This window comes from Pantherophis guttatus, chromosome 2 (assembly GCF_059756535.1).
Source record: "Pantherophis guttatus breed Tessera chromosome 2, ASM5975653v1, whole genome shotgun sequence".
Classification (NCBI taxonomy): Eukaryota; Metazoa; Chordata; class Lepidosauria; order Squamata; family Colubridae; genus Pantherophis; species Pantherophis guttatus.
In genome coordinates, this window is record NC_142064.1 from 86,493,561 (window position 1) to 86,512,785 (window position 19,225).

At 38.1% G+C, this 19,225-nt stretch overlaps 1 protein-coding gene across 2 annotated transcripts in view; it reads left to right on the top strand.

The window, feature by feature from the left end:
• SVEP1 (sushi, von Willebrand factor type A, EGF and pentraxin domain containing 1) overlaps nucleotides 1-19,225 on the top strand; it is a 130,436-nt gene that overhangs the window by 107,396 nt on the left and 3,815 nt on the right. The window contains exons 42-47 of one of the 2 annotated variants that reach the window (XM_087886352.1): nucleotides 3,226-3,399; nucleotides 8,152-8,331; nucleotides 9,222-9,392; nucleotides 12,772-12,867; nucleotides 16,644-16,739; nucleotides 17,990-18,083. In XM_087886352.1, the coding sequence (XP_087742478.1) occupies nucleotides 3,226-3,399; nucleotides 8,152-8,331; nucleotides 9,222-9,392; nucleotides 12,772-12,867; nucleotides 16,644-16,739; nucleotides 17,990-18,083 (811 nt within the window). The remainder of the gene's footprint in view (nucleotides 1-3,225; nucleotides 3,400-8,151; nucleotides 8,332-9,221; nucleotides 9,393-12,771; nucleotides 12,868-16,643; nucleotides 16,740-17,989; nucleotides 18,084-19,225) is intronic. The other variant, XM_034410569.2, reaches the window with a different exon arrangement.

The window sequence follows — 19,225 nt, forward strand, 5'->3', positions numbered from 1 at the left end:
CTCCCACCCCCAACCCTTCCAACCGGTGCAGCATGATACCATGGTCGATGGTATCAAAAGCCGCTGAGAGATCTAATAGGACCAGGACAGAGGAACAACCTCTGTCCCGAGCCCTCCAGAGATCATCCACCAACGCGACCAATGCCGTTTCCGTGCTGTACCCAGGCCTGAAGCCCGACTGGAACGGATCTAGATACGTCGTTTCATCCAGGTACCGGGGAAACTGTCGTGCCACCACACTCTCAACAACCTTCGCAACAAAGCGAAGGTTGGAGACTAGACGATAATTAGCCAATATTGCCGGGTCCAGGGAAGGCTTCTTGAGGAGAGGTCTCACCACCGCCTCTTTCAAGGCGGCGGGAAAGACACCCTCACTCAATGAAGCATTTATAATCCCCTGGAGCCAGCCTCGCGTCACCTCCCGGGAAGCCAGCACTAACCAGGAGGGGCATGGGTCCAACAAACATGTGGTCGCATTCAGTCTACCCAGAATCCTGTCCACGTCCTCAGGGGTCACAGAGTCAAACTCATCCCAGATAACATTCTCAGGACCTGCCTCCGTCATCCCCACTGGATCTACCCAGTCAGAGTCCAGATCTTCCCGAATCTGAGTGATTTTGTCATACAGATACTGAACAAAGTCCTCGGCTCTCCCCTCCAAGGGGTCCTCCCTCGCTTCCTGGTGGAGCAGGGAGCGGGTCACCCTAAACAGGGCGGCCGGGCGGTTATCTGATGACGCAATAAGAGCAGCAAGATGAGTACATTTCGCTGCTTTTATCGCCACTAGGTAATTCTTAATATGAGATCTTACCAGTGTCCGGTCAGATTCAGTGCGACTGGCCCTCCAACTACTCTCTAGGCGTCTTTTCCGGCGCTTCATCTCCCTCAGCTCCTCAGTAAACCAAGGAGCCAGGTGAGATCGGCGCCGGGTCAGAGGCCGCAAAGGCACGACTCGATCCAGAGCTCCAGCGGCCGCCCTATCCCAGGCGGCCACTAAGTCTCCAGTCGAGGCGTGAGCCAGGACCTCAGGCATTGGCCCAAGCTCCGTCTGGAACCTATCAGGTTCCATCAGGCGCCTGGGGCGGTACCATCTTATCGGTTCCGCCTCCCTGCGGCGGGGAGCAGCGGTTCGAAGATCAAGGCGAAGGAGAGAGTGATCCGACCATGACAAGGGCTCGATGACTATGTCCCCTATCTCGAGATCACTCAGCCACTGTCCAGAGACAAAAATCAGGTACAGTGTGTTTCCCCCCATGTGCGTAGGGCCATGAATTAGCTGGGTCAGATCCATAGCCGTCATGGAAGCCATGAACTCCCGAGCCACCTCAGACGTCTCACCCACGGACGGTTTATGATTATCATAGTGACCTGCACTCAAGTGATTGCAATTTGCGGGCTTCACAACTAGCTTCCAATTAGTAGAATCAGTGGAGAAAAAATGCAGTGAAATTGTAAATCAGGGTTATGTCTTGCTTAATGACTTGGAGTGACTTAACAACCAAATGAGAAGCGACATTGTGAGTTCATCACAGTCACATAGTATCTCACTTAATGACTGCATCACTTAGCAATGGAGTGCCAGTCCCAATTGCGTTCATTAAGCCAGGACTACCTGTACACATATCTGCAAAACGCTTTTGGATGAATCTGTCACAATCCCATTTTCGCCAGAAAAACAATCTATATGTTCATTCTTCAGAAATATCCTAGGGTTCCCCCGAACCAATAGATTAATGGATCTGTTGTTGGCAAGGACTTTTTACTTGGAGATGAAGTTCTCTACAGTTGTAATCAGGGATATGAGTTACAGGGGCCAACTCGAACGATCTGTCATGTTAACAAGAAGCGGACGCTATTAGCTCCGACATGTGTGAATAAACAATAATCCATGCACATTGGGGGGGAAAATCATGTCCTGAGCATACAACCAAAGAAGAAATAGAATAAGTAATAAATTACAGACATAAGGATTCTTTTTTTCTTTATTTATTTTTTTTGGGGGGGGTAGACATAAGATGTGAAGCCCCTCCAACAGTAGCAAATGCATTTTCCATAGCCACAGAAAATATGTAGAGAAGTAATATATATTTTGTATGCAATTTCGGGTATCACTTACATGGACCTGAGAACATCACCTGTTTGGCCAATGGATCCTGGAGTCAACCCCTTCCAACATGTGAAGGTGATTATAGGGTATTGTTTGGGGCTTGTGGTTCTTCTAGATTTGTTGTGGCAGGAATCTGTTCCGAGCCAATTTCCTAAATTTAATACACCGCTCTTTATTCCAACTCCAAGACGACCCCCAGGAGGAGAGCCTTCTCTGTGGTGGCACCTACCCTATGGAACAATCTACCCCCAGAGATACGAGTGATCTCCGACCTCCGGATTTTTCGTCGGGCCCTAAAAACTTATTTTTTTCAGTTAGCCGGTCTGTCTTGATTTTAGGGTTAGTTTTAAAATTTTAATATTGATTTTAATTGACAAGTTTTAAATTATGGGCCAAATTTATAAATTATTTTAACTTTATTTTTAACTGTGATGTTATATATAGATGTTTTTATCTTGGCTGTTCACCGCCCTGAGTCCGAAAGGAGAAGGGCGGTATAGAAATTTGAATAATAATAATAATAATAATAATAATAATAATAATAATAATAAGAAGAAGAAGAAGAAGAAGAAGAATAATAAGAATAATGTGTAGTAATGCCCCAGAATTCCACATCGAAAGTAGTTATAGGTCTTTAAATCCTTTTTAGACAATGAAAATTCATCCAGAAGATTCTCTTATTACAGGTAGTCCTCGACTTACAACCACAATTTCCGTTGCTAAGTGAGTTGTTCGTTAAGTAAATTTTGCCCCATTTTACAACCTTTCTTGCCACTGTTGTTATTTATCACTGTTGTTGTTAAGTTAATGACAATGTTGTTAAGTGAATCTGGCTTCCCCATTGACTTTGCTTGTCAGAAGGTCGCCAAAGGTGATCCTCATGACCCTGGGACCCGTCATAAATATGAATCAGTTGCGAAGCACTGAATTTTGATCACATGACCATGAGGATTCTACAACGGTGGGAAGTGTGAGAAATGGTCATATTTCACTTTTTTTACTGCCTTTTTGTAATTTTGAATGATCATTAAACAAACTGTTATAAGTTAAGGACTACATGTATTAATTAGTGATTGAACGGAGAAGAGCTATCTTAACTATCATACCCTGCTTTTTAGAAACCAGATGTGAAGATCCAGAATTGATTGAGAATGGAAACGTCGTCTCTGAAAATAATACAGTTGGCAGCAGAACTGCATATTACTGCAATAGGGGTTATAGTTTGGAAGGCGAACCAATTGCAGAATGCACAGAAGCCGGAACATGGAGCCACCCAACACCTTCATGCAAACGTATGTTACTTTTTAATAATAGACAGCAGTCTTTACTTTAAAACATCCAAAAACTGAGTTCTGGATATTATTTTCCCCCAAAATGTTCAAATTCATGAGATAGATCTATTTGAATTCAATAAGTCGGGAAAGTAACTTCTGTAATATATATTACATTATAACCATTATTCCTTTTTTATTGAAGTTTTTAATAATTATACCGGTAGTCCAGGGGTGAAATCCAAATTTTTTCCGTACCGGTTCTGTGGGCGTGGCTTGGTGGGCAAGGCAGGAGAAGGATATTGCAAAATCTCCATTCCCACCCCACTCCAGGGGAAGGATACTGCAAAATCCCCATTTCCTCTCCTCCTGGGGGAAGGATATTGCAAAATCTCCATTCCCATCCCACTCTGGAGCCAGCCAGAGGTGGTATTTGCCGGTTCTCCGAACTACTCAAAATTTCTGCTACCGGTTCTCCAGAATCTGTTAGTACCTGCTGGATTTCACCCCTGAGGTAGTCCTCGAGTTAAAACAGCAATGGTCTATCACATGACTTTGATTTATCTTTTGTATTCCCATTTTGGTAATCTCAGTATTATTCTCTTCCACGCTTCCAAACTCTGTTATGTTCTGATAAAAGATTTTAAGGTTTTTTTCTCATAAATTTCTAAAAGTTTATCTATTTAAACTTTTATCTGTATCCTTCCTGAAATATAATTTATTAATATCTCAGTTCAGTTATCAACAACTGTTTTAAGATAATAAAAAGTTATAGCTGGCTTAGCCATTATTAATTTTTTTCTACTTTGTGCTTTAGCTCCCTCCAGTGTCGATTTGCAACCTTCATCAAACCTCAGTTCTATGGATTTAATTCATTTCAGTCATTTGCCACTAAGTATGTTATTTAATGATGTAGTTTTTCAAACCTTAGAGCAAAAATAATCGATATTCCAAATCTCTCTGGTCTCCCAGTCCATTTAAAACTGTCTTAAATCAAAATCCTAGGTTGGTTCTCTCCTTGATTGGTTTCCAGCAATTGATGGAAATTATTCTGTCAGGAGAAATTTCCTGACAGAATAATTAATCAATGGAATGACTTGAAGTTGTGGTACTCCACCAGTGGAGTTTTTAAAGAAGAGATTGGACAGCCATTTGTCTGAAATGATATAGAGTTTCCTGCTTGATGGGGGGAGGAAGTTTGGACTACAGCAGGGGTCCCCAACCCCAGGCCATGGTCCAGTACCAGGCTGCAGCCCGTTGGGAACTGGGCCGCATAAGCTGTGGGTGAATGCACAAGGCTTCATTTGCACATGCACAAGATTAGGTTCAGAGCACAAACCCATCACCTCCCCCACTGTCCCCCCAACCCCACCATCCACCACCACCACCGGTCCATGCAGCCAAAATGTTGGGGATCACTGGACTAGATGACTTCCAAGGTTCCTTCCAACTGTATTATTTTGATTAAATCCTTTTTTTAATTTCTGCCAATTATATATTATTTTAAATTATTGTGCCTTTGTTTAAAATTTCTTAAATCCAAAGAAGGTAAAACTCATCAGGTGTCATATGAAGCTCACTGTTTAAAAGTTTCTAATATCCATAAACTGAATAAATTGAACATTTCCAAATGTGATTAAATAAATGAGTTTGACTGGCCTCATGTCCTTATTAAAACTCCAGTGCTCTAGCAACGATATCAACTCCTTCAGCTCCTGGTGCTCAGTCCCACAGGAGACCATAAAACACAGGTGTCAAACTCACGGCATCACGTTGCCATCACGTGACATATCGCAATGTTTTTCCCCTTTGTGGAGCTGGGGTGGGCATGGCCTGCGTATGACGCATCTGCCCATAGGCCGCCAGTATAACACCCCTGCCATAAAACAGGAACTGCCATTCAGGGCAATTATAGGAGATTTCCCATTCTATCCTCCTCCAGAGAGTATCTAAGGATTGGTCTACTCATCAGTCACAGCAGTTATCATCTCTGCTTTTTCAAGATGTCCTAAGTCACCAAGACTCACAGCGGAAGCTGTAATATAACTATCAATTCTTTAGAAGTCTATTGTAAAGCAATTATCATTTCTATTTCTGTAGAAGACCATACTGCTGACTGGCCGTAGGACAATTGTCTACAGTGTACATCTGTTTCTATGCATCCTACATATTTACAATTTTCAACCATATTTCTAAAATATTTATTTCACTTTTGAGAAAGACAAAGTGTTTACTATATAATAACTTTTGCTATAAATGTCTTAATTGACCTTAAGGTGGCAGCAAAGATACAGTGAGTCAGATTGTACAACCAAGCAAGGCATGATGTAATTCTTTTTCCTGTAAGACCCATACAACATTTAGACATTTAAAAACAATATTAGAGGAGGAAACAGAAATAATTTTTACCCAATATTTTTAATCAAAAATTGAGCTTTTGAGGTCTGTTCAGAAACCTGAGAGGTGTGGATGCATGCATCCAATCACATTTATGACATTGGTGGCATACAAACATCCATAAGGCAAACCAACAGCATTAAAAAAAATATATTTAGAATAATAATTTAAAAGATCTGAGTAAAAAATTAAACTTTTTTTTTTTCCAATTAGAACAAGATGGAACATAATCTCACTGATACTAGGGGGAAAATACTCAGACATTCTTCTCTCTGTTCAAATACCATTTGAATTGCTGGAATTAAATATCAAGCCCTGAACAGTTTACAGTCTCTAAGTATTTGAAAAAAATAATGTCAACTTGCCTGTAAGTTTTGATTATCTTTGGAGATTTTCTGCTGCCTGCTGCCTTATGTAAGACAAGTAATAAATCTATTGAGAGCTTTTCAGTGCTTTTATCCCATTTATGGAATCCCTCTTCCAGTTGATTAATTGGCTTGATTTGTATATAGCCATAATTTTCAAGGATTCTCAGTGGTCAACAATAGTGTTTAAAAATCCAGTAAGTATAGAGCAGTAAGAATTTGCAAATGCCATCACCCCAGATTATCCCCAAATGTTCTTCACAAAAGCCTCATTTTAATAACTTCTGGAAAGAAAAGAAATAAGAATATAGCAAAGAAAAAGGAAATAATATATGACCTCCCCCTTCATCATAACAAACATAAGCAATTTTAGTAACTTATCACCCTCTTTTGAAATATAGCCAATGATCTCTTCTTCCCATATCCCATATCTTATCTGTTAACAAATCCATAAAGCCTCATCATTTTAGTCCTGATGTCCGCAAAATTCTATAAAGTGTTAACAGAAATAACATTATATCTATTTTAACCTTGATCAAGTAAAACAAGTTTATATTCCTTCCTTTTACTTCTAACAATCTTGATCTTTAGACCAGGGGTCTTCAACCTTGGCAACTTTAAGCCTGGAGGACTTCAGCTCCCAGAAGAAGGAGTTGAAGTCCTCCAGGCTTAAAGTTGCCAAGGTTGAAGACCCCTGCTTTAGACACATAAATAATGTCCTAGAATTGATTTTTTTCCCCAATTTTTCTTTGTTCCCTCTCATAAAAGTCTTCAAAGCTTTAATAAACCTCTTTTCTAAATACAATATTTAAAAGCATCCAGGTCACTTTCTTGGTATGTTATTTGTGTATCCCTTTTAATTAAGAGATCAGCCTGTTTCTTTTGTATGTCCAGTTTGTCTCCATGTCATTTTTGTAGCCTGTCATTTTTAAATCCACTTTCAGATCAGTCTCAGTTATGTCAGCTAAAACTTGTTCTTCTTCCATAGCATCTTTTACACAGTTTTTCTATAGAGTCACAAACTCTTAAAACTAACTTCTGGAAGAATATTAAAAATATTCTTCCAATGCTAAAATATTTTGCTTCATTCTTTATTAACAAGTCAATTTTGAATGTTCTTCTTCGATTGTAATTTTTATTTCCTTAAGAGTTTTTTCTAAGGTCCAATTTTATAGTCTTGTTTTATTGTGTGTTTTATAAAAGAATTCAAACAAAAGCATTTTCCCACAGAAAGGATTCTTTACAATCAGTTCCAGAATCTTGTTTCAAATTTATCAGGAACCCTAATCCATTTATAACTTTCTAAAATCAAAGTTTTAATCGCTTTTAATTAAAGTTTTTGTTTGGAGGAGGGATACAGGGCGAAGCAGGAAGATGTGATTGGCTGTGATGTCCGTTATCGGCTAGTACTGCCTGCAAGGTAATGGCTGCATTGGCAGTGATGGCTATGACTGGAATGAAGAGACAGTATTGCATTGTTTCCTGCCCCACTCCCACCAAACAGAATAATAAAACAGTAAAAGGTGCATCCATGTGCAATCCCTCGTTGGTGGAAGCAGCAGAAACCCTTTCATTCACATCTCCTAATAATTAACAGCAGAATTCCAGACAGGGTTTATCTCAAGGTTTTTCCTCCACTTTTTTCTTCTAAAAATTGTGTTCGCCTTCAAGCCATTTTTTCTAGAAACATAAAAAGAGCCATGTTTTCCTATATTTTCCATCACACAATAAAACAGCAGCAGAAGGAATCTTTAATAGAAAAACAATAAAGTGGCAAATGGCTCATATATTTTTTTCCTCTCTGGTAATATCTGTTGGAAGTTCACTTTTTTTTTTTTTTTGTTCTGATAAGGAAAGGAAGGCGGGAAATTGTGTACAATGAATAATGAGTAAATTTCCCAGAAACAAAAGAAGGAATGGAAATATGTAAGTAAATAAGGGCAGTCGAGATGTATTTCAGTAATATTTTAAAATCTTATCTTCCCCCCCCCCCACTTTTCTTTGCTTTAAGCAGCAAATCCGTGCCCCGTACCTATTATAATCCCAGAAAATGCCATCCTCTCAGAAACAACATTTTACGTTGGGCAAGAGGTATTTATCAAATGCAGAGAAGGCTATCAGCTTCAGGGACAATCTGTGATTAGCTGTAATCCCGATGAGGTCTGGACTCCAACCAGAGCTAAATGTGAAAGTAAGTAGTTAATGAAAAATGGCTTTCATTTTGCTTTTTTTGTTTAAAATCGTTTTTTGTGTCATCTGACTCTTCAGGAAAGCTATGAAACAAAACCAAGAAATAAGAGGTTTTGTAAGCGGACACATATTCATTCAGACATATGCAATTTTCATACATGAAGAGGTACTGAATTGCTAAATAAATTCAAGCAAAGGCTGGGCAGCTATCATCTGGAGATGCCTTAAAATGGACAGCCTTTAGGCTAACAAGAAAAAATCCTTGAGGACAAGAGGGCAATCCTTCAGCTAAAAATGTTCAGTCAAATCAGATGGCACTGCTGCTACTATAGCAATAGCACTTAGACTTACATATCGCTTTACAGTAGTTTACAGCCCTCTCTAAGCGGTTTACAGAGTCAGTATATTTACCCCAACAATTTGGGTCCTCATTTTACCAACCTTAGAAGGATGGAAGGCTGAGTCAACCTTGAGCCTGGTGAGATTTGAACTGCCAAATTGCAGGCAGCCAGCAGTCAGCAGAAGTAACCTGCAGTACTACAGTCTAACCACTGCACCATTGCGGCTCGTGCTACTATAACTGCAGCTGTTCCTCCTTTTTCCTGATTGTAGGTTTCTTTATCTACAGTCCCTTTCTTGTAGCTGAATGGTATATATTTAAGGAGATAATAAAATCTTCCCTTGCTCCAATATACCAGCTGATATTACAGAAAATTACAGATAGCCATGCTCACATATCTAGATTTTGGGGTCTATCTACAGCTTTCTGGAAGATAGAGAGACTGACACAGTTCAATTTTGCAGTTATTTGTTGTCTGTGATGTCTTATGCATTATGTCGGGTTTTAAGGCAACTTACCATTATAAATTCTTTGTTGCCATTTCTATTAAGGGATCTCTTGTGGGCCACCTGCTCATGTAGAACATGCTTTGGTACGTGGAACATTTTATCAATATGGAGATATGGTGACCTACTCATGCTACAGTGGATACATGCTAGAGGGCTCCCTTCGAAGTGTCTGCTTAGAGAATGGAACCTGGGCGGGAACACCAGCTTGCAAAGGTAAATTAGCAGTTTCAACAACAACTATGCAAAGGCAGTGTTCCATGCAAGAGCTACGGGGCTAATGGTATCCTTCAAAGACCATTTTCCAGAAATTTGCCAAAATTGGCATTCAGTATGAAAGAAACAACATATAACACTATGCATGTTTTTGATGTCCTGAACCATAATGAACCATCTGCCAGGAAATAACTTATGTTGACGTGTGTGTGTGTGTTTATATTCTTTCAAAACATCTCTATATTATTGTACACCATTATTATTTTTATTAAATAGTTATTCTTGGGCAAATGCCAACATCTATCTAAAATTAAAGAAAAACTAGATGAGAGGGAGATGATAGAGAGAAAGAAAGAAAGAGGAAGGAAGGAAGGAAGGAAGGAAGGAAGGAAGGAAGGAAGGAAGGAAGGAAGGAAGGAAGGAAGGAAGGAAAAGGAAAAAAGCAGGCAGGTAGGCAGATGAGCAGGTAGGCAGATTAAATGTGAGCTCTGGATTAAAACTCTATTTACCAACATCTTGTTAAGCACAACTCCCAATATGATGTGACAGTGTTGTGCTAGTATATTGCTCCACTTCTGCTTTCTATAATTAGTAGGGAGTAACAATATACAGCAAGATTAAACCACTTGACAATCTTCAGGTAGATATTATAAGGAAGAGCTTATAATATAAGATAAAATAAAGCTTATTAAATACATAAAAGTTTGAAACATCTGACAATTCTGACCTAGTTTTATATTAGGATATTTTGGGGGACTGCCATAGTACCCCTATTTCTTGTTGTCACAAATGTTTTGCATTTAGGAGCCTTTTTCTAAATGGAACCCTGTTTTACAAATTTACTTATCCTTTGCTTCCTGTTTTGAATATTGGTTGGTTTATGAATATTGTGCTACATATTCTACTTCTACACCTAGGGGGTTATAGATTCAGGGCAAAGAGATGCAACATTCATTTTAGCAGCTTAAAGAGACGACTTAAAAAGAAATTTACAGACCTCTTAAAGACTAACAAATGGATTGTAGTATGGATTTTGTGAACTGGACCTCCTTCATAAGATACACTTAACTTATAATTTTTTATACCCTAATAAATATTTTAGATTTTAATACACTAAAATATCCACAGTTGTGTTTGGTGCAATAAACAGAACCAGCAGCCAGGAATTTAGCAGACTGCTAGCTGAGTCCAGTCATTCCCTTCTCTTCATCCCTTGCTGGGGAACTGGCCCTTCCCAATTTCTTTCAGCCAGAAAGTAAGCAGTTTATTTGCAGATGCCTTTTCTGATCTCAAAGAAAGAGAAGTCTGTCAATCACTACTTGTCTTTCAACAGTGGTTTTTCTACCCCATAACACTGACTACCTACAGGGGTTACATGACTTTCTTTTTCCTTCTCACATGACCTTATGTAATTCTTATAGGGCAAAAGGACTTGGAGACTTGCCAGAAACATTCTGTACTTATTAATGCTGTGCACACCGCAAAGATGTTTCAGAGGAAGTGATTCAGACACCCCATGAGGGCCAGCATTTCTCTGTTTTCTTTACAACATAATTACTTTTTCAGGTAGTATGTATGAGCTTTAAAAAAAAGATACTGCTGCTTTAAGAAGTCCACTCTGAATGTGACTCTTAAAATAACATCATCTTTTTCCCAAAAACCTGAAACCTTAATGAATAGTAGAGAAAAACTTATCATATGAGGTCGAAAACTGTTCCAAGCAATTTGGGAAGTAGGTATAGTCCATATTTAGCATCCACAACATGCAAATCTTAGTTCTATTACAGAAAAAAGAAATATTCTTACTTTTTCTTTTCAGAACGTGAGTAGATTTCAAGTTGGTAGACCAAACATTTTGTGGCAAAATAACCTGGGGGGGAGGTGGGGAATGACAGATGTTAATGCTGTAATGTCCTACAAGTATCATGATTTACATACATCAAATGTCAGGACATAAATAATAATAGTATTTGCATAATAGTATTACTATATGTATGTAATTTTGGCCTCATCTTGGTGTGCTGTGCATCCCACTCTCCACAATTTGTACAATTTCCTCTTGGATGAAAAAAGTTCCATTGAATTTAAAATCAATAGGAGCTAGTTCCAAATAATATTGAATATGTAATTAATCTATTCCCAAATGGTATAGGATTACACAATGACAACAGTCTTTATATTGTTATAACACTCTTATTTGTACAGTGTCTTATGGATTATTTATCACTAGCGAACACCACCTATTCAGAAAAAGAATTTTATATTTAAATAATAACTATTTGTATTGTATAGTATTCTTTCTCATCTTCCTGCCTCAAAGCGGGTAGCAGAAAAAAGCAGAAGTAGCAGAAATGGCCTGTATTTTCCCGATTGATGTCATAATGGACTTCTCTTTACTCATTTTTAAAAGTGTGTTATAAATAATGTAGGTTTATTGACTAACAAAAGATTTCCAGCATTTTGCTTTGAAGGGCTTACATCAGAGGCAGCATGAAAGCAGATCATGTAAATCTTTAGTATGAGCAATATTAGCAGATGTCCTGGGTTTGCGAAACTAATACGCTCTCAACCAATTACAGATATATCATTAAAGAGTATTATATAATTATAAGCATAGATTTTGTTTTCAAGCCTTATAATCCAGAACTGTTTCTAGGTAAAAACAGTATACCAGATTCAGGCTTCTGTTCATCCTATTATAGAATTTGCCCAGTGGATCCACAATTAGATATTACACACAACAAACAATTACCTCCTTGGCTATGTGAGGTAGCTTAACATGGAGCCCAGACACCTCCCAGCTGGCAGACAAGAGCTTGTGGGCAGCAGAGGATGGATGCAGGGATGCCTCTAAAAGGGTTACAGATGCAGATTTATTACCAGAAATATTTCTATTGTGGATACAGATATTTTGGCAGACGGGCAAGGGGCAGTCGATTCCTTGGATTCCCACATCCAGAATGATATAGACCAGGGGTGTCAAACTCACGGCCTGTGGGCCGGATACATCACGTGCTGGCCATGCCCACCTCTGGTTTAGCGAAGGGGAAGTAGCAATAGGTCACATGACGTGGCGCCGTGAGTTTGACACTCCTGAAATAGACAATTTTTTTAAAAAAAATTAAACCTCAGAAATATAAAAAGGGAAATCAGCCTTCTGAGGTCAACCTACTTTGGCACTACATAATCACATAGCTGAAGTAACATTAACTAAGGGATTTTTGCCTAGTAATTCTAAAATACTATACCAGATGCTTTTCTTATAATCAATAAACGTTTGTGTGTTTTTTTCCTTATCAGCTTATAGTGTTTATTTTTCTGATGAATAATTTTTGTTTTATAATTTCCTGTTCAAACTTGATTTTTTTGCCCTGTCTAGCTGTTTGCCGGTTCCCGTGTCAGAATGGTGGTGTTTGTGAGAGGCCAAATGTTTGTTCTTGTCTTGAAGGTTGGATGGGACGCCTCTGTGAAGAGCGTACGTATCTCTCATTGAACAATATAATATTTACTTTCATAATTGTTCTCCTGAGCAATCCAGAGTAACACTTTTGCAGCTTCTTATAATTCTGATGTATTAGGCTGACAAACGTTTTTTCTACACGTTTGGGATTTTCGACCCTAGTTTTCCTTTAAAAATAGTTAGATGTCATGTGTGCCTAGTGGTGGGACAAATTATTCAATAAAAGTTATTTTGGTCATTAAGACCAATAAAAGGTTGATTCTGCTTAGTTTGTATATGATGAGATCATTTTAAGACTTGTACGTATAAATGTGCCTGTGACTGGAATACCAACAATCTCAAGAAAGACCTCAAGAAGGTCTCCAGCCTTAATCAGCTGCTCATTTTCATGCTATTTAGTGAGGAGAGATAAATAATAGAAAAAGGTGCATCAGTTGTCCCATCCCCTTTGGTCTTATCGCTTGTCATTCATCATCTATCTTCCATGTGTTAAAGTAAATGGTGTGAAAATTATCCTTTCTCTACAAGTTTAGGGCAATATTAAAATATAATCCCAATATCCATCTTGACATCGATCACCATATTATTTAAACATAGATATTAAATCCATCTTTCAAACTCTAATTATTGCTTTTATTCTATTATTTAAAGATGTGTAACCTTATTTCTACTTCTATTCTAACTTTTAATCAGGCCCCCATTATATTAAAAAAACATTTTCTTTCTATCCATCATCTCTCACCCATTTTAATATTTCAATTCTTGTTTGTTTTTTGGCATGCCTCCCATACTCCTCTCTTGGATCTTTGTCTCTATCTGCATCTACATTTTACTATTTAGTCTGAGTATCCCTCCCATCTCTATCACCTTATGCTGCCAAGCCTCCAGAGTATCTGCCCAAACCTCTATCTCTCTTTCAAAGGTATCTTCCCATTCCATTTTTAAATCTCTTAAAATACTTTTTCCCTGATTTATTTCATTAGTCATTATAATCCTTATTTTCTCCTTCTTATCTTCTTGTTTTGTTTGCTGATTTGTCTGTTCTGTCTTTTCCTCCATTCTTTCCATTGTCTTCTCCCTTTCCTGGACATCTTGATCTTTATTCATTGTCCCTTGTAAAATATTTTCTATTTTCCCATCTATGCTTTGCATTAAATTGTTTATCTCCCAAAAGTTCTTTGTCATAGTATCCTTAATGCTTTGGAACAGCAACAGTATTTCTTTTGAACTTCCACTCATTTCTGTTTTGGTAAAGTCCACTCTTACTCAATAATCCAAAAACCATATATTCAGGTCTAATGTTGCTCCTCAAAGAATACAATAGTCACAGCTCTTTTATGTCCCAGGATTATTCCATCAGACATTCAGGTAGTCCAGGAAGCTCTTCAAATATCTCCTTATATCCCCTCTATGAGTTTAGTCATATATCTTATGACTAAATATCCAACTCCCAAGAGTCCCTTGGGAGTTGGGTGGCATAGAAATATGATTAATTAAATTAAATTATTTATTTATTTATTTATTTATTTGATCAAATTTGTATACCGCCCTACTCCCGAAGGACTCAGGGCGGTGAACAGGCACAAAATAAAACACATAGATACAAAAGTTAAGAGCAAAATTAAAACCAAATTAAATATTTGAGCCCAAGACAATTTAAAACATCCCAAAAATTTAGAACAGATTTAAAATTCCAATTTAAATTTAAAATTTAAAAATTAAAAATTAAAAGGGGGGAAAGATCAGGCCAGGCCGGCTTGCTGAAATAGAAAGGTCTTTAGAGCGCGGCGGAAAGTACACAGGTCCGGGATCCTACGTATCTCCGGGGGGAGCTCATTCCAGATAGTAGGTGCCCCCACAGAGAAGGCCCTCTCCCTGGGGCTGCCAGTCGACACTGTTTGGCCGACGGCACCTGGAGGAGCCCCTCTCTATGAGAGCGTACCGGCCGGTGGGAGGTTGATTGTGGTAGTAGGCAGTCCTGTAAATAGCCAGGTCCTAAGCCATGGAGCGCTCTAAAGGTGGTGACCAAAACCTTGAAGCGCACCCGGAAGACCACCGGGAGCCAGTGCAGCTCGCGCAGGAGAGGTGTTACATGGGAGTGCCATGTCGCTCCCATAACTACCCGCGTGGCCGCACTCTGCGCCAGTTGGAGCCTCCGGGTGCTCCTCAAGGGGAGCCCCATGTAGAGAGCGTTGCAATAGTTAGCAAATTAGCATTCAAATTTACTTTGTTATCTTCCTTGTTCTCACAGTTGAACCTCCCATAGTCATAGAGTAGATAAGTATAGAACAGTAAGTATCACCACAGTTCTCCAAATAAATGTTGTTTATTGTATATATTCTCAGTCATCCAGGTCCTGGTTGCCAAAGGTGCTTTTTCAAAAGGCAACTGGCCTTTGTTTTTCCTTGCAGACATTTTGCTTCTGATCCAAGAAACTTTTTCAGTTCTGACCTCTTTACCATTATTTGTGGTCATCAGAAATTTGATTTGGAGATTGTATGCAATATGGTAGTCCAAAACATACAGTCAAAACCATTCTTCCACCTCCTGCTATGACCACATTCAACTGAAATAGACAGTAACATAAAAATATAAAGAGCATCTGCTCCACATTATTCTCATTTGCTAGTATTTTTACAGCCAAACTGATTATATACAAAATGTAAAGGGGTTGAAAAATGTAAGCCTGAATTTACATTTCAGAGGGAGACCTGCTAGCATGCACTAAGAATTCCAGCTACAAAGACAAAGGAAGATGACATGTTCCTCATTGTTATTTATTTTTATTATTATCTTTAAGGGTTCTGTTAGTCATATATTAGAAATGCAGTATGTCATATTGTCTTTTATCCAGAATAATGAAACATCCTATTGGTAGAAGCCATTAGAAGAAGGAAAATAGGGTGAACTTTAAGGAAAACATTCTTTATTTTAATAGACTTAACTTGAAACTCACATTACACGTGTTAATTAGATCCTAATCATACAAATTTTAAAGCGGACTGCTTTCCAATCAGTGTGGTCAGGAGCATCTTGTTATCTAATTTTAAAATATTGTATATTCCAAGGTGAAAGCATATTGATGAGTAGCAGCTCTGAAAAGTTGTAGAATGATTGAAATCTTTATGAAAGTAGTCACTGTGGTATAGAAAACTGAAGATTTATTTATAAACTTAGTATCTATTATACCCAGGCTGTACTTTTTTTCTCACCCACACAAAAACCTCTAATTTATTATTTACAGAATCAGGATGTATTTTGAGTTCCATTTTGAAGGGTGTTACTTTAAAAATAGAATGAAGAAGAAATACATTGTTAACAAACAGAAATCAGGGCATTATTCTAATAAAAATGTGAAGATTTATGCTCTGAATACTGAGTTTCTGTGAGTGTAATATATTAAATGAATACTTCATTGACTGAAAGCAAAGAGCCTTTTTTTCTTAATTTCTTTTTCTTTTGTGTCACTTGTACCTAAAATCTATTCTGGAGTGATTAGAAATATCAAGAATTTTATAAAATTAAGAAGATTTGTGGCACACTAACAGTCACTCCTTAATAATTAGAATCAATTTATTATATGTGATAATAAATGTATCAATTTTTATGATGCTAGGAGGCTCTTTGTGATATTTTTAATGAAGACCAATATGGCCAAGCCTTTGGAAAGTGATTGGGGGTGGGGGGGATAATTGTTCTAGTTTCTTGAGAAATAGGACCAGGGTTGTTTATTTATTTGAATGAAACCTTTCTTCTTCTTTTCACCCCCACTTCCTTTTTTTTCCCTTCAGCCATCTGCATCCTGCATTGTCTGAATGGAGGTCGATGCGTGGCCCCTTACCAATGTGATTGCCCATCTGGATGGACTGGCTCACGCTGCCATCAGGGTAAGCACATTTAATTCAGAATTTCCTACAACCTCCCAATAGCACTTTAGTACAAAGCATAAATGCAGCTTAACTAATGAGTTCTGGGGAAAAAAATCAGTAAAAAGAACCAGTCAGTACAAATAGTCCTCATTTAGTGATGTTTGCAGTTACAATGATGGCAGAAAGAACCCTTTTGCAACCATTCCTCAATTTAAGACCTTTGCAGGCTTGTCAATCAAAGGAAAGCTGAAATAAGATCAAAAGCACAGTTGTAATTTCACTTAGCGACCATTCACTTAATGGCCAAATTGCTGGTCCCAATGGTGGTCTCTGAATGAGGACTGCCTGTATATCTTAACATGTCTGGTCTGGAAATGCATGTCTTTGCTAATAATACCTACATATTATTTGGAAGTTTGGAGGCAATTATGATACATTGCTGTGGTTTTCAAGCATTACATATTTTAAAGCAGACGATTCTTTGAAATCAGTGGTTTAGGAGAAAGTTTGAAACCTTTCTCTTAATAAGCTCTCTGGCACAAAATGTGATTATTTTCACAAACCATAAATCACTCACAGGAACATCTCCCTAGCAAAACAGGCCAAGCAATATACATTTTTCAATCAGGAGCTATTTGTTAATACTATTTCAGTCCTAAATAGTTGGACAAAAAAAAGGCCCTTAATAGTATCATGGTGTCATGTAGACACCATTTTACTTCATATGTAACTTTTTCTATTTCTAAAGCCAAATAATACTGTATGCCAGAAAATTGTGTACCGACAATATTTATTTTGCATTCATATTTGAAAGGACATACTTGTTTTCATATTTCTTCTCTGAGATATTTGAAAGGCAAATACAAAGGATTTTAAAATGGAAAGTTATGAAGAATTAGAATCTTTAAAAAATACATAGCTAAGTTCAATTTCTGCAAAGGTAATTTTGTTCAATAAAAACAGTATGACATATTTTTCTATTTTTTCTTAACATTCTTCATATTCTTCAGCTCAATTTGCATATGAAAACTTATCTGTATTCTGTTCGCCTTGTATACCTTCTGTCAAATGAATTGCTTAAATACCTTGTGTACTGTACAGTATCTAGTAGTATCTTTTGCTATTTTGACTCATTAGATAAACACAAACAGCTATGCTATTTCAGTATTACTAGGTACTATTTATATAAACAGTAAAAAATGTGATCCCAAATGTTGGAGCATAATTTGCGCTAAGTGGTAATGCCTCTCTATGATCTTCCAATGCAGCTGTTTGTCACTCTCCATGCTTAAATGGCGGGAAATGTATACGACCAAACCGATGCCATTGTACTTCACCATGGACTGGACATGACTGCTCTAGGTATACTTGTCATTTTCTTGTGAGATGTATAACCTATCAGGGATTTTTTTTACTCATCTTTTTTGGTCTTTTTCAATCTGCCTTGCAGACCAGCTTGCAATTTCCCACTTGAGCATTTATCCCAGAGAATTAGTTAGCAGTAGAACATCTGGGAGACCTGGCTTTTTATAAGAGAATCTGTTGGCTTGAAGAAAGCCTTGAAACCAAAGATGCAGAGTAGTCTAATTCAAGATATTTTCCTGAAGTGTTGGCCTCATTTCAACCTATGTTATTAATTCCAAAAATGAGTCCATGCTAGTCCCATGCCAATTTATATATACTTTATTATACGTTCAACTAAAGCCAGAGCTCTGCTCCATTCAATATTCACTTTGAATAAAACATATGTTGGAACTAATGGAGAACGTGCTGAGCTGCCGCTTGGTAAGAAGAGATTTTTCCCTTAAAATAAGGAACAGTGTTCAAAGCTCCTATTTCTGTTTCAATCATCCAGGTCATGGTTGACCCAAAGGTGCTTTTCCAAAAGGCAACTGGACTTCCTTGGTTTTTTTCCTTGAAAACATTTTGCATCTCATCCAGGGAGCTTCTTCGGCTATCAGTTTAGTTCATTTCTTCAGAAGTAAAGAAGTTTCTTGGATGAGAAGCAAAATGTTTTCAAGGAAAAAACCAAGGAAGTCTAGATGCCTTTTGGAAAAGCACCTTTGGGAGCTCCTGTTTCTGTGCCACGCGATCATCAGAACTTTTTTTTTACTTTTTAAAGCATTTTTTTTTTTACCACCTATTGCCCGAACCAGTATTTTTTGTAAAGTGTGATAGTTTATTTCTGAGTTCTCTGTAACTCTGTGAGGTTCCTGCTTGTTGCAGGGGCCAGTTTGTGGGAAGTCCAGCTGTTTTTGCATTGTGTGTGAGTCAGTTGTGTAGCTTTTGTGTTATTTTTGTGTAAATGTGAGTTGGTTTTCCCGGTCACATGACTACCAAGCCACACCCACCCAATCACATGATCACCAAGCCGCGCCCACAGAACCAGTAGGGAAAATTTTGAATTTCACCACTGTCACATAGGTTGTGATATATGTACAAAGGCCTGGTTTCAGAGGTATACATCAGTGGTGGGTTGCCCCTGGTTCAGACCGCTTCGCAAG